This window comes from Xiphias gladius, chromosome 7 (genome assembly GCF_016859285.1).
Source record: "Xiphias gladius isolate SHS-SW01 ecotype Sanya breed wild chromosome 7, ASM1685928v1, whole genome shotgun sequence".
Lineage (NCBI taxonomy): Eukaryota > Metazoa > Chordata > Actinopteri > Istiophoriformes > Xiphiidae > Xiphias > Xiphias gladius.
In genome coordinates, this window is record NC_053406.1 from 779,363 (window position 1) to 795,613 (window position 16,251).

The window sequence follows — 16,251 nt, forward strand, 5'->3', positions numbered from 1 at the left end:
TACTGAAGACAAAACTGAGGGCAGACTTCAATTCAAATCGTTGAGTGGAAAGGATTTGATCCAAGTATTAAAAATAATCCCTATATTTATAATTATGTTGGTTTGTACAGTTACTTTTGAGCATCTGAAAATGAGGGACTCTGTATAAAAATGGCTGTAATTCCTAAATGGTTAATGCGATATTTTTGTTAAACCCCTTGAATTGAAGCTGAAAGTCTACACTTCAAACACATCTTAAGGGTTTCGTTTCAAATCTATTGCGGTGGTGTACAGAGGCAAAATTATGAAAATTGTGTCACTGTCCAAATACTTATGGACCTAACTGTGCACTCAAAAACAAGTACAGAGTAAAGCAGACATTGCTTTGTATTAAGGGATAACAAGCAGAGCTAGACTGAGAAATCAACCAGGCGAGCATATTGGCTAATATTAGCTTATTACATGAAAAATCAGAGGAAAGGTATGTTTGAGGTACTTTAGACATAGTGTTGGTATTACATAGTCTGTCCACTAGAGAGCATATTTTTACACTGTTAAATGTCTAGTGTAAGTACATATCTTGGTTGAAAGACTATATTAACTAAACGCAACGGATCCTTACATTTGGTTAATATTGAGCATTTATGCTTATGAGTTTATGTAAAAACTGAATATCAGCATCTATACTTTTTTTTTTAAAACTCTTAGATGTCAACATTGGTCAGACTTAAAAATCTGGTAAATGTTTGGGAACAATTGCACCACAGGTAAGTGAGAGAACGTTTTTCTTTTTTTCTTTTTAATATGTAATTTGAGTGAAGTGATCCTTTAAATGTACATGTAGACCAGCAGCTGCGGCCAACCAGAAAAGTCAATGAAGCAACAGGCTGCTGGGAAAGATTTGGCCTTAGATCATTTTTACCAACGAATAATTACAAAGTGAGCATCACAGCATTAAAATGTTAAAATCGCATGTCATTGGTTGTTTTTCAAGGTTACTTTTCCTCTCCATTATGTTTGAAGACCAGCACCCTTGCAAGCAAGAAAGTTCAGCTCTGTCATGAAATAGAAGAGATTTTGGTCAGAAATACACTCGGACTAACTGACGGAGGCTGTCAGAAAAACAAGGTCCAGTAAAAAAACATGTATAAAGTAAAAAAAAAAAAGAAAAAATTCTGGAACTTTGCATTTATTGGGTATCTGACAGGATGGAGTGGAGAGGAAAGGCCACATGCACAGGTAGACAGGCTGGCAACATTCTCTCACACACACACACACACACACACACACACACACACACAAATATACAATATTGGTCCCCACTGTAGTGCCCTTAAGGGTATAATAGTTTAGTTTATTTAGCACTTAGAGTATGGGTCCGTCTACAGACAAATAACTGCAAGCTGGTGTAAGGCTGGTAGTCATCAGTGGAGCCCTTCGGCACCCAGAGTTCTATCTGTGAATACTGACACACATGTACACACTCATACATGAAGCCACACCTTAAGATTAACAAATAAAGAGAGGCTTAATAGCCTCTGTACATGTAGCATCGGCCTCTTTTCACTCCTATTCATGCCCCTTGTTTTTAAAGTAATAGTGTTGAGCTTTTCCTACTGAGTGCGGGCTCACTCAGTAGGAAAAGAAAAAACAAAGGCCCACATAAACATACAGTTCTGCATATAAGTTATTGGCATTTTAATGATGCTATGTCAGGACAAAGCTGGAAAAACAGATAAAATAAATTGAAAACAAGACCTGTGAGGCCTGTTATGTTTGTAACAATATACCCACTGGTTCAACACATTCCACTGTTTAATCTCTCTCCCCCAAACAGTTTAAAAAAAAAAAAAAAAAAAAAAAGGATGTCTTCTTAGGGTCCACTTTAATTTCCTTGCAAAGAAAATAAACAAGAATACTTCAACTGAAACTTAAGTGTCAAATCTGTTGTATTATTTTACTGTACAAGTGTCAAAAATATTTGACATCTTCCATCTGTGATCTGCCAAGTGATAACGCTGATGGATGTGGGCTGAAACACATTTTTCAAAGATATGGGGTCCAGATATTGTAATAAGTCATGAAGAACATGATTTTGATCTGTGATGAGTCTCATGGCATTCAGAGCTACACTGGCTCAAATACAAAAGCAAAAACATCCTCCGATTCACAACTGAAAAGAAAAAGGCGAGCAAGACTAGAGGAGAGGTTATCTGCCATCCTTACAGGATGTTTGAGGTTATTTTTTTTTATTTCTCCCCCTAATTCATAAGTTCTCTTTCTCCTGGAGAAGTGCAAGAGTCTGCTCTGTGGGGTGAAGCTGCATCCAGTCTGAAGTTGCATCTTGGTGGCTTGTGTGGGTTTCAATGAGGTTTGATAACGGTGTCTTCTCTACTTTTTTAATTCCATGACTAAATGTGTGTGTGTGTGTATGTGTGTACACACTGGCAGCTGCAGCTGACTATAAAACCAACTAACACAATGATGCTTGAATTTACTGTGTATTACTAATTATTTGTGTGCAACTGAAGCATCACATTTGGGCTTATTTCGTGTCCTCACCAGGCTAGAGCCCACGTGTCTTTCTTTCCTCTCAACCCTCATAAAAATCAGCCGAGACAGGGGCAGGTGGGGCCCAAGCTCTGAGCCAATAAGAAAGCTTGCACCACCTCCTGGGTTTGCTGGGGTGTAGTGTTGACGTCCTCCAGGGCGTCTGCCACAGCGAACTGCCGGTCCCTCAGCCGGTTCCAGTTGGACAGCACGTTGTGGTATTCAAACACCTTCTCGTAATTCCCCACTGAGTTGTAGAGTTTGATCAGGCCTCTGTAGTCATACTCCAGCCCACTGTAACCCTCTCCAAACAGCTTCTTACCTGTGACGACAAAGCAAACATTACATACCATGTATGTAATCATTTCAAATGACTTCTAAGCTAATTATGCTACTAATGGCTAACTTATTGGTCCGCCGTGGGCCATTAAGCCTTGAACAGATATTAAGCATTATATAGTAGTGTCGACGCCAGAGAGAGGCACAGCAAATCAGTCTGACTCAGCTGCCAGCTTTGGCTCAGAAAAGGGCTAATTTGTGAAACAGCCCTTTGGGGAGCAGACAATAACAACTGTTGTGTTTTCTGGAATCCATGAGACACAAGCGTGACCACAGGCCTGTGTTACAAAGTTAGACAGGAGGTCTAGCCAGCTAACTTTGGGCTTAACCAATACTTTGTGGTATCAAGAAGCAGGCTCATTTATAATCAGTGTAAATCACCATGGTGATATACGTGGAATGCTTTATAGGACTGGATCAAGACATGTAACTGGCACTCACTGGAAAAACTAAATTATCTTTTATACAGTACAGGGTCCTGGCGTTGGGAAAAAAAACACTAAATTTACAATTAAGTGAGTAAAATAACATTTGTTTCTTTGTTGAAGACCATACATCGATAAAATGTGACGCCCATGAGTGTTCCGTCCATCCCCTCCCTGTGTCTGACCTATAGCGATGGAGCGCAGGTAGAGCCTCTCTGCATCCTCATATTGGTTCATGTCGTAGTTGTAGAGGGACGCCAGGTGACCCACAGACAGAGCCACCTCGTAGTCCTCGTGGCCCAGAAGCTGCTCCTTGATCTGGATGGCTTTGATGTGCATCTCCTCTGCCTCCTGGTTATATGGTCACGAAAAAATAAACACAAAACACAAAGATATAGATATGGATAACATCTCAAAACAAAAATATTAACACAGTAAAAGTAAAAGGAAATATTTTGATTTTGTTTGTTATGCTGTTCCAATGTGCAATACAACTGTTCCCTTTCCACAGTCACTAGCTATGTTTCAACATAATAATATAATTTTAGGCTGAAGAATTAATGTAAAGCTTTACAATGATTATGAGAAACTTGGTTATAATGCCGTTAAGGTTTCAATGTTTTAACAAATTACTTCCCAATGCATTTTCAATGATCAACAGACTAATACAGTGGGGTCCAAAATTCTGAGACTGCTGTCAAACTGGTCTCAGAATTTTGGACCCCACTTCCTCTCTAAGACTGATTTAAGATGGTGTGAAGTTTTAGTTTCACGTTAACTGTGAGATATTAGATGCTTGTCTGGAGTCATTTAACAAAATGGCTGTTATAGGACAAAATCAGAATAGGATTACACAGGTAGTCTCACATTTAACCTTAAATTCCATACAGCCATCTTTTTATTTGGTTGGCCCATGAGAACCAAATCTAACAAAATGTAGACCTATGTAGACCTATGTAGATGCACCACACTCACATTTATTTGCAATATAAAATCTCCACCCATTGTGCTCTCCAAATTGAGAAAACTAATATTTTCAATTCTTGTTTGTGTACAGTTTCTGATTCTGGTAGCAATAAACACATCTCTTGCTATTTATGTCTTCTATAACAACCAAAATCCAGCCTCACTATAACAGTTACTGAATATTGTAGCTAACTAGGACGTCTGTCACATAACCCTGCGATGTACTAAAATGCAATCACAATAAGCAGTGTAATGCTTAAATTTAATGCTAGATGTTTGAAAATGTAGGGGTTGACATAACAGGTTATCTGAAGTGTTTCAACTGTACTGCAGGTCATGTCATAGCAGTGCAATCAGAATAATATTTGGTGATTCCACTTAATCTAGTCGAAACATGAAAAAAAAAATCTATTGGTGGGGTCAAGTTCAAAGATAAAACTATTATAAGCAAACCATCCTGATACATCTTCAACACATACAGCGCACGCACGCACGCACGCACGCACACACACACACACACACTCATCTCCATCCACCTTGAACTTCCTCATGGACTGGTAGAGTCGTCCTAAGTTGCCGTAGTGTTTGGCTGTCTGGACGTTGAACTCTCCGAAGGCCTTCTTGGCCAGCTGAAGTGAGGAGAGGTGCAGGTCATGAGCCTCCTGCAGCAGGCGCTCTTCTGTCTCTTTATTGTGGCAGTCGATGGCAATTTCCTCAAGGATCAGGGCTAGCAGAAACAAAGAGTGACGTGCACATATTAGCCTTATTTAACTGAGGAGTCACCGCACCATGTCAGTTTTTGGTACTAAATACGAAATTCACCAGGAAGCCAGACTCTGTAATATAAACATGACGTCACTTCACCTTCTTAAAAGCTTACAGTTAGGGCTGGCTCAGGCTTGGCTTGTACCACCCCCTAGCTATGCTACTATAGGCCTAGACTGCCGGGGGACTTCCCATGATTCACTGAGCTCCTCTCTCCTCCTCTTCCTCTCCATCTGTACACATCAATCAATGCATGTCAGTAACTTGGCTTCTTCTCTCTCCCGTACTTTTGTTCTTTCTCGTCTCTCTCCTCTCTCCTCCTGTCGCTTTCTGCAGGTATTTCTGCCCCTGGTGCTGCACAGTCTGGATCTGAGACTGCAGACCACCTACTGCCCCCATGATCCTGCTCAACACCTACTGATCAATCTCTTTTTCTCCCAGCCTGTCGAGGCAGACAGCCGACCACCCTGAGCTGGCTTCTGTTCAAGGTTTCGACCTGTTAAAAGGGAGTTTTTTCTGCTCATGGGGGAATGTAAATGTAACTATAAAGAGTACGGTCTAGACCTGCTCTACAAAAAGTGCCCTGAGATAACCTTTGATTTGGCGCTACATAAATGAAATTGAATTGAATTGAAGGTAGACATTTACTTAATGCACACTGCAGTCAAGAAGACAGTGTTTATTAATAAGAGAGCTTTATTGGTTTTTTTTTTAACATTAGTAAAGTGAAGCGTGGAGTTAAGTGAATTTAAGGAGTGTAACTATCCCCTGAAAGCAATCAGTATTAAAACAAGTATCTATTTTAGGACTGCATGCATAGTAAACAATGAATCTTATTCAATGGTTGGCTCATGGCCACCTCAGATCATATTTATTGTTGACTATGCATCTTCTAACCCTGATCTTTCAGTGCAATAACTCACTCCTTCTAAACACAACTTTGTCATTTGTGTGAATGTTTCTTTTGATTTGGGCACATTGGGCAAACGGTTAAGTAGCCTCATCTTTTTTTTTTTTTTCATATATATTAGGCACAAGGATCATGAAATTTTCCTCAAGCTGGGCTCAGACTACAGGAGTTTTAAAATCCTAAGTGATTTTGAAATCGGGTTGCATAACGCAAATAAGGAGAAACTTCAGAGAAGATCTAATCTCAAACATGCAGACACTACGAGATTTGAAGATTATGGTGCATCCCACACTACAGGATATTATTAAGATTATTGTGCCTGAGGGAGATATCAGGGAGCAATGCACCACTTCACGTGATCTCATGAAGAAGCAGATTTTAAAAAATGGAGACTGTGGTGCAACAACTTCCTGTAACGTAAGCAATACATTGCCGTGAGAAAAAAAAAAAAAAGACGGCTGAATGAGTCTGGATGAGAAAATGTTTGGGGAGATGCGGTCAACATGGGTTGTCTGTTCTTCAGCGAGAACTGGAGGTGAGATTTTAACTGTCAGTTTTAATATTTGTCAACAATAGAATGCTAGATAATGTTAGCCTCAAGGGCTTGAATGTTTACCTTTGCTTGGCAACACTGTCAGCTTCTCTGGGACTGACATAATCATCCTAAATATCAAACATATGTAATGGGACTCAGGGCAGCCCCAATAAGTCTGCAAGCAGTTTGAGAGGATTAAGACTGGATCTGTAAACCCCTCACATTATAATAATCTGGGCAGAACATCAGTATCAAACAAGGTCCCAGACCAGATTTCTCCTCTGATTGTTGGGAGGAGTGAATCAGGTTTAAATTGGCCCAAAACTCCTGCAGTCTGAGCCGGGCTTTAGGGATGTTGAACCATTCTTGTCTTCTTGTCTAAGATAGAGTGCCTGTCTGATACTGATCCCATTGTGCCTTCCTCGCAGTAGGCAGCAGCCCAGCATCTCCAAGAAACTTGCCTTACCTTTGACTCTTTTGGAGGAGGCCAGCAGTAAATGGTCCTCAGGCAGAATGTGAGTTATGATGTCTATTGCACGTTCTGCATGGAATCTGAGGGACAAACACAGCAGCTGACCAAACATGGCACGCAACTCGAGCTTGGCTAAAAGCTATTCTTATCAGGATAAACACTTCCGAGAAAGTGAAGTGTTTCCCATGAAGTAAGTTGTTTTGAAGCTCATACATTGCAAAAGTGAATCAGTGTTTCAGAGGTCAGGGCATTACCCAATTTGTAATGATGCCTTTTGTATACAGAAGAGAGTATCACTAGATTTTTCTTCATCTTCCACTCGGCTCCTTGGCATCTTTAAAGGGGACCTGTAATGCTCATTTTCAGCTCCATTCTTTTACTCTGGGACTCAACTAGAGTAGCTTTGCATGACTCACAGTTCAATTCTATATATGACAGAAAATAAGGAAAAGCCTAATAAATACTCTTTAAATCCATCTCTGTGCCTAAAACGATCAGTCCTTTGTAATATATGAAATGGCACACACCTAAAACGTCCAGGCACATAACATTAATACCAGTACAGTGAGTAACAGAACAGACCAACACAGTATGAGTCATCATCATGTGTTTCATCTAGAAGGAAGCGCATGTCTAATGTAATTAGCAGTCTGGTCTAGGGATCTTACTACGTTTGTAGGATTCATTGTACTCACAGAGCGTTGTCAAATTTCCCTGAGCTGTATTGGTGCACATATGATGAGTAGGCCAGGTCTTCATGGGCTGTGGCAACATGGATATTCTTCCCCCCGAACACAGATTGTCGGATGTCCAGTGCTGTCTGGCATTTGTACAGAGAAAAGGCTCTTTCAGTTAGATATACATAAATCTTCATATGTTTTTTCATGAAAATGACAATATCCATTACAGTTATGTTGCCAGTGAGTCTACTTACCTGGTAAATAGCCACTGATTGGCATATGTTGTCTACATTTAATAAGTAAAATCCATAATCTAGCAGCGTGTCTGAGTACTTGGGATGCTTGTGTCCAAAATGTTCTCTGTAAGACACAACAGATTTAGAATCCACGACAAACACAGGAACAAGACTAATGTTGAGACTTACAAGACACAGCATGTTACCTTGCTAGAAACACTGCATGTTTGATCAGCTGCTCTGCTTTTCTAAACTCTCTCTTCACCACGCAGGCCTGCAACAGAGAGACAAGGTCAAAGTTCACACAATCATGTCTGACTATAGCTAAAAGGATTTCCTTACAGGGCACAACAAAAGGCTGATCTGTAATATAGTAGACAAATTCTGTACAGACACCGGCACCCCAACAGTGACTTAAGAATATTTTTTAACAAATCTGAATGCTACCTTGGAGGCTTGCCGAAGGACATCAACCACTACTTTGACTGGCAGCCCTGGAGTAATTTCCTTCATAGCCTCTATACACCACCTATATGCCTGTGAGACAAGGAAAAATTAAGATCAAACGATCATTTACAAATTTCCCACAACCACCACCATACTGTAAAACAAATTCACACTAAATTATTAAAAGTACTATCACACATAAATAACATACACTTTTCAGTCACTGTTAGTTAAAGACACATACCTCATCATAGTGGCTTTTGGCAAAGAGCAAGGCACAAAGCTCGCCATATAGCGCTGCCTTGTTGGCCTGATGGCCATGTTTGGCTAGTTTGTCCATGTAAGACTGAGCAAGCTTGAAGGTCTCCTCCCCCAGGTGGTACTTACAGTTGCCATTCCGGACATGAAGCAGTCTGTGTAGACAAGGCAGTAAAACTTAATAACAATCTCAGGTGTGTCTGTCTAACGTATTTACTGCATGTAGACATAGAAACAGAACAAGAAATTTTTGAGGAGCCTCTCTGATTTAGTCATTATTTATTGTCATGTTAACTTACTGTCATATTTACAGTGCCTTAACACCCAAGGTAGCAAGCACAGTCACCGTGGATTCCCAAGAACAACAAAATGATTAAATGTAAACAAAGCTTGGTGCTCTCATCTTAGCTTCTACTAACATTTTCTCACTCATCAGTGTACTTACGATCAATAGTAACAGAATTTGCAGACTGTCGATGTGGATGTGGCCCACTGCTTATAAAGTGCTCTTTCACATAGTATAATACTAGGAAAAATGTCTGCAGTGTGACTATTTATTGATCTCAATAACAGCCCTTGTATGTAGAATGTGAAATTTGCTGAGATCCACAAGAATGGAGAAATAAAAAGGGTGATGAAGACACAGAGGAACTAGAACAGATGCCCCCATACAGAAGTTGCTTGATGACACAGCTTTGAATATGAGCGAAGCAAGTCAGGCTAACCTGGTAAAGTTGTTCCATTTATTGCATCATGAAAAATCAAGAACCCTTAACAGCCATTACTTTTTTCACTTCATCTCCAGATCAAAGTGGTTCTGATCTGATGCAACTATGACTCTGATCAGATTTACAATAGCTGTTCATCTAGACTATTAGATTTACCCTACTAATATTAGGAGATAATCTATTGAAATGCAAATGTCAAATTTAAATATAGTTGTTAATCTATCATTGATAGTTGTCATTTCTAGACACAAGTGAAGCTGAACTGTCTGTTGTGAGATGCATTCTATGTGTAGTTGTGTGACTGCATTCTTGATATTACTTCTGCATTAGCGAATAGGTGTAATGACATAGGACCAATATCCTTCCAAACGCAACTATGGAATCCATAGTTTTCTTTCTTGCCTTTCTGTGCCAGAAAAAAAAAAAAACAAACAGAAGTGACACAGAGTAGCAATTGCAGTTACAGTGGTCGAGGGTGTACCACCGAATCAGACAAAAATTATTCGTCCAAAATAAATAAAATAAAATAAATTAAAAGGCTCTTTTAGTATAACTAAAACTAAGAGATTCAGGAGATTGTGAGAGTGAACCAGTTTACACATTCTACACAGAGGGTCTTTAAAAGGAGTTATTGGTAAATATATCCACATGCTGAAGGTCCATAGTTTTTTGTGACTGACCTGACACAGCATTCCACAGCCCGGTAGCAATGGAGGACTTCACTGTGGAGTGTACACAGTTGCAGGCATGACAGAAACACCTTTTCTGCATCTCCATACCAACCCGCATCAGACAAGAATCCACCTAGAATCGAGAAGCATCAGATTACTGCAACTGTCTCCAAATCAGAGGGAAGGTGGATTCAGCAACACGTGGTTACTGGTCAAAGTAAGAGCTTCTTTACAAACATCCAATTCAAGTTATCTATTCAATACAAATATCACATTGCAAGCTATGTGGGGGGAAAACACATAACCGTGTCTAATCTGACAGGTATTTGTTAAAAGGAGAGAGATTCCTCTCTAGCGTTCTAACACTGAACAAGCTAGAAGTGCAAGCATGGTGAAAGCAAAGAATAACATTAAGTGTTTCATTTAGATGATAATACAGTACTCAAAGATGTAACATGGGCTCATCTTTTGAAGAGAGTCCTCTTATTTTACAAAAAATGGTGACTGCTATGTCTTGCTAGTCGGCCGTGTTATTGCTTAACAAGCCAACCAAGAGGAAAAGGAAAATAATTGATCAACTTAAAAATGGTAATCCATCTGGCATCGTCTTAGGATGTACAGTATTCAAATGTGAACCGTTCGGCAGATAACATATTCCATATCATTACAATTAAAGCATGTGCAGACTGTGCTGGCTTTGGAAACAGAATAAGAAAAAGGCTTGGCCTAAAATAACTTGTTTGGATAAAACCACAGGGCAAGCAAATACTCTTAATATTATCAATTACTTCTGGTGAAAGTGATTACAGATTTTGAGGTAGTATTTCAAAGAATTACCTAAAATACCTACGTGAACACCTGCTCCTGCTTGTGGGTGTGGCTAGGGAGCTAGTGCTTAATTGCCATCCAGGTAATGGCTGTATGTCACATAGGGACTCGCTGTTTGACATGTAATGTATAACACCACCGCCGTCTATGAGGTCACATTAGCAAATTTAACCTTAGTTACTGTTTCATATTCATGAAACTGTTTTAATAATTAATGACTACACTGCATAGTATTTTTTTAAAGGACCAACAGTACAGTGTCTATTCTACTCCATAGTGCATCCAATGCAGTAATGAACGTGGTGCAATTAGAGATTATTATTTGTCTCAATCGTGGTGTTTTGAATTCTAGAGGCAGAATTGTAAAATGATTAAAATTACTATGGACTTATGCCGAATCAGTGTCAGTGAATGTTTCTGTCTGATTTCTGCTACTTTTTCAGTTAACCCTATGATAACATCAGTGGGAGGAATGAATACTCTCCACTTATTCACTCATTGTTTCTCTTTAGCTGTATCTCAATCGCTATCTCAAATTATCTATGTGAAACCTTCCCTCCCCTACCCCATTATTTACCCAGAACAAAGCCAAACTGGATGGCCTTCTCTTTGACATGGGCGTCAGACTCTGCAATGTAGGAGCAGCGGCGGCTGAAGGAGCTTGCCAGAACTGAGGCAACCTTCACACCATGGTCCATAAGGGCCTGGAAACAGTGGTGCAGGAGGTGTCTGCAGTGAGGAGGACAGTGAAATGGACCATGTAATTCTAGGGGATAACAATAAGGTACTAATCAGTGTAAATTGTTCAATACATTTTTTATATTTACGCCGTTATAAAAAGACAGCTATCAGTAGTCTTGACAGACTGGACATCTGGCAAACCAATGAATTACAATGCTGATGACTACTGATATTCAGCCTGCAATGATAGACTTCAGATTAAGCCTGTCAATGCAGGTTGAAAGCAACAACATATACCATACAGATAACATTATAGAATGAACATCAACATTGTACTTTAATCTTAAGGATCCCTCATTTTGGACTGGGCTTTAACGTTTACCAAGCAATTTCATATCAAGGTTACATTCGTCTGCTTTCAAAAATCCTTGTCCCTTTTTCATTTGGAACTTCAAATGAATTTGTTAAACAGATTGAATTGAGGAGGAGAATATTACTGGACACCCTGCAAATCAACACGTCTGAGCAGGAGGAGGGGGAATACAAAGCAACCCAAGCACATCAGTTACAGGAGAGGAGCACTTGATAGCTTAGATAAAAACAGTTTATACAGAGTAGGTCAAAAAAGTAAATAAGTAATAGACTTAGCAGAATCAAGAGCAATTAGAAAGCCTATGTGGCCAAGAACTTGAATGCCTATGTATTTATTTTGCCAAAAAGAAAGGGATGAATATATTACTATCAGGATTGCTTCATTGGATACTTCTGTTAACAGTGCTAAAGTTTTGGTAAGGTCCATACATAAGATAAACAATATCAAACCATATCCACTATTCAAATAATGCAGTTTTCAACACATAGCATGATCTGCTTTGTTAACTATCTGTTTAAGGGACAGCTGATGGGTCATTGTGGATGATGAGAGGTACAGCTTAGTCCCATTGTGTTTTTACCTTTTGTCTGAAGCCCGCAGTACTTTAGCAAACACCTCCAGCTCACAGAACTCTCCTCCGAGCTGGCAGAGACGGCCCTGCTGGTAAAGCTAAGACACACAAAGAGTTGGAGGGAAAGGTGAGCATGAGACTCACTGACAATAATACAGATGTCAACTCTTCCATTGGTGGCACAATGTTGAGTCTAGGTATTAACTGATCTGATTAATTATGTTTAGGTGGGTACAGAATGTCCCATCTGTAACAACAGTTGTGGACTTTCTGTCCTATTTTTCATTCTAGTTTCTATTATGGTTGTTTTTTAAGTGATGCTTTTGAACATGCTGTCCGCTGTTCAGGAGCTTAAGCAAAAAAAAAAAAAAAAATTTGCTGATGTCTAGCCTGTCATCGAAATGCGCTGAGCTGGAAGCTGTTATATTCAATGCCTCTCTATGGTGGGGTCTATGGGTGACAATGCCAGTCTCAGCCGTCTCTCTCAACTGCAGTTATTGGGTTAAGTCTCCCTTAATGTCAGAGTGAGATTCTTTGAGAGATTTCTTCCTTTTATCCAAGCCACATTTGACTAGTGACATGTTTTTATTTGGTTTATGCAGGTTTACAGTTCCAAATTACTTTGGAACCAAGGGCTTGTAAACTCAAGTTACACTGACTCACAATCAGCTAATTCATCAAACAGAGTTGCGGTCAACTGCCTGTGAGGGTTGGTAGCAACAATGAACAGTTTATTTTAAAAGTGCTAAAATGACAACTCAGAGAAGAGTCTAAGGATACTTTACAGTATGTCGTCATTGTATAGTATATGAAGACTAAAGTTCACATCATGGTAACAGGTTTTTACGTAGCTTATTACCCTAACTATCAAAAAAATAATCTGTTCAATACTTTGGGTTATTACCAAATACCTGCAAAGATAATTACATTTAAATCAGTCTCAGCTGTACTTTGCGTTAAGTGCTGATTAGCATAAATTATCGTGTTAACATGCAAAACTAGGATGACGAACATTGCAAACATTATACCTGTAAATATTAGCATGTTGGAATTGGCATTGTGAGCATGTTAACATGCTGATCTTAGAATTTAGCCTCAAGCACTGCAGTCCTTGTCAGCGCTAACCTACTACTGACCTGGGGAGAGCTACAGAAAGACACATACTACTTTCATAACTCATGGTGTCACCAACCACTTTATTTTATCTGCCAATCATGAGCATAACCATGAGGGCGTACCAGCTGCTATTTGCTTGTTGCTAAGTCTAGTCTAATTAGTCAATAGTTTTTTTCCAATTTCTCTTAGACATGTGTCACGTGACACTATTGTCCAGTAGATGTTTTTTAACTTACTAATCCTTTTGAACTGAATAATAACTGTCAACTTTTAGCAGAGACATGTTGACATTATATGATCAAATTTTGGTATCATTTAAAATTGTCATTTAATTTTGTTTCTAATTAATGATCCAAGCAGACTGTAATTAAAACTTACAAAAATGAGTTCTGCTGGAAAAGGAAATTCAGAGGTCATCGTTCACAAGTAAGGTTTCATAGCAAATAGGCAGCCTGGCATTGTGCTTTAACAACTGAAGGCTCCGGGACCCCTGCAGAAGCTCAACTGTGGCACTGCACATTTTCACACCAAATAACTTTTTGTTGGTAATCGCACTGATACAGAAATTGTATCCTTTACTTAAAGGAAAACAGAAATAAATGCCTCAAAAATCTCATTTGGAAAGCGGTTTTATTTAATGTAGAGCTGATGGCCAATTTGAAAGTCGTTTGTTATTATGTTTTGTTTTAGTCCTACCTAATTAATAACATTCGTTAAGCCAATACTGGCCAAAAAACTGAAGTCCTTTCTTCATGCTGTTTGCAAGGACTCTGTTCAGGCCAGCTGATTCAAATCAAATTTACTTTGACCATCAATGTCTATGAGTCGGCACACATTATCGAAACTCGTTTCATTATCCTCCTCTTAACCAGGGTTGAACACATGTGGGACTATTCTTGGTTTTGGCGAATAACGGTTCCTATCATAGATAATAACTCTGCTGAGTGTTACTGATGTTTACATTACACATGTGTGATCAACTACCCCGCTAGTCTCAAAAAGACAAACAAAAAGTACAAGATAAAGAGGAATATAAAGAGCAAGAGATAGGATCATGGTGTGAGTGGATGAGCAAGAAAAAGGTAGCTTGAGGCAGTAATCCCTGCCAAAGGTGCTTCAACCTTTGGCAGCCAGTAAAGGGTACTGAGTAAAGTTTCTGGATACTTGTGTCAATGCACTGTGTGTGAGGCTGCAACATAACAAAATGTGAAAAAAGTGTATGGATCTGAATACTCGAGGAATGCACAGTATGTGGACACATTTACCACGCGCGCACTAGAATCGTGATGGCAACAGCCTGACAGCAAGGAGAGCTTATTTGATCGTTGGATTTGGCTGGAAAACATAAAAAAGGAACAAAAAAAGAAACAGTATATGCAACCACTTAACAGGAATAGAGCCATTGATGGGAAATATACAGTACATACATGCAGTGCATGACAGAAGTGTCCAGTTTACTTCTCTGGTGCATGTGCAGTGGGTGTGCTTGTAGTGTGGACAGCCCGTGTGGTCTCCAATTTTGGGCTGCACAGGGGTCAACATCTGCACAAGGGTTCCCCTGGACCCTTGCGGACTTGGATAGATGATGAAATTTATGTCACACTGACCCTCAAGGATGTGGAAACCAGGAATTGGTATTAAGTATAACATGTCTGCGCAGGTGATTAAGGGTAGTCAGCACTATCCATCTGACAGGGAATCCTGACAGAACCATACTTAAGGCATATTTAGAATTTAGTTGGAGGAGTTTTATGTCACACACTGACATCCAGTGCTGGGAATGTAATTTTGTCTTTCTCATCAATAAAACCTATGCTCTTTGTAAGGCTTTTTGGGAGCTATGGATAGATCGCTAATGACCACAGCCATACCTAGAACTGAAGATACAAAGTTCATGTCCTGTTTTTTTCTGGGAATTCGGGCATTTTCTCACCCTGAAAGGCAGTTTAAAGATTCTATTATCATGGGTTTAAAGTAGATCACCATCAGCGCTTTCGCTGTGCCTGAAATCATACGACATATGACATACAAGTACTTTGGATCTTTGTTTCAAATTGGGTTCCATCACTTACAAGAAGGGATGAATCCCTCATTTACCTTCGTAAATGAACGTGGAAAGGAGGGAGAATGTAGTGCTGCCCTCTAACGGTTAGCGTTCGTTAGCTAGACCGCAAAAAGCAGTTTTTCGTCTTTTGAGACCTTGTGTATTTTACATGCACCAGACTGGACGAGTTCGTGCAGTTATCAGCTGATATCGTAAACTGTTAGCTGAATATCGATAATGTTACGCTTGGTCTTGACCATCTGCCATATCTTACCTTATAATAGACATCGAACTGTATATTTTCTGGGAGCGACCGTATGTCCCTTCTCGATCGGCTGTAGTTGTCCACAACAGCCGAGATAGCCGTGTTGTACAGTGTTTCTGGGATCCATTCGAGCTCCACCGCAGCCATGTTGTTTGCCTCTCCAAAAAAAACCCCAGCAGCTACAGCCCTCCACAACTCTGCCTACATTAGCTACCTTACTGCGAATGAAGCACTTCCTCCGCGGGTCCTGATACAACATTCGCTTTGCAACGAGGATACAAACAGTCGCAATATCGCCGATTCTAAAACCGCCGTTTATTTTCCATTTTTCTCCTTCATCTCAGATTATCCGTCGACCTTACAACAGTTACGTGCCCCCGTCCCGACAGACGCAGACATTCGCTGGCGCTGA

At 39.8% G+C, this 16,251-nt stretch overlaps 1 protein-coding gene across 1 annotated transcript; it reads right to left on the reverse strand.

Annotated features, from left to right (window-relative positions):
• Positions 1–1,258: 1,258 nt before the first annotated feature.
• On the reverse strand, positions 1,259–16,233 carry appbp2 (amyloid beta precursor protein (cytoplasmic tail) binding protein 2). Its single transcript, XM_040131056.1, has 13 exons — positions 15,849–16,233; positions 12,424–12,512; positions 11,367–11,518; positions 9,971–10,094; positions 8,549–8,717; positions 8,305–8,394; positions 8,064–8,131; positions 7,876–7,981; positions 7,637–7,761; positions 6,936–7,021; positions 4,796–4,986; positions 3,479–3,644; positions 1,259–2,851 (listed from the first exon to the last, which is right to left on the reverse strand). The coding sequence occupies exons 1-13, from the start codon at positions 15,984–15,986 to the stop codon at positions 2,589–2,591; spliced, it is 1,767 nt and encodes a 588-aa protein (XP_039986990.1). The 5' UTR covers positions 15,987–16,233; the 3' UTR covers positions 1,259–2,588.
• Between the last annotated feature and the right edge of the window lie 18 nt (positions 16,234–16,251).

Excerpts from the sequence above, each read along its gene's own strand:
- appbp2 (XM_040131056.1), bottom strand. The coding sequence starts at position 15,986 with ATGGCTGCGGTGGAGCTCGAATGGATCCCAGAAACACTGTACAACACG. Across the intron at positions 12,513-15,848 it reads AGTTCGATGTCTATTATAAG|CTTTACCAGCAGGGCCGTCT; the intron begins GTAAGATATGGC and ends TGTGTGTCTTAG. Across the intron at positions 10,095-11,366 it reads CCAGTTTGGCTTTGTTCTGG|GTGGATTCTTGTCTGATGCG; the intron begins GTAAATAATGGG and ends TCTCGATTCTAG.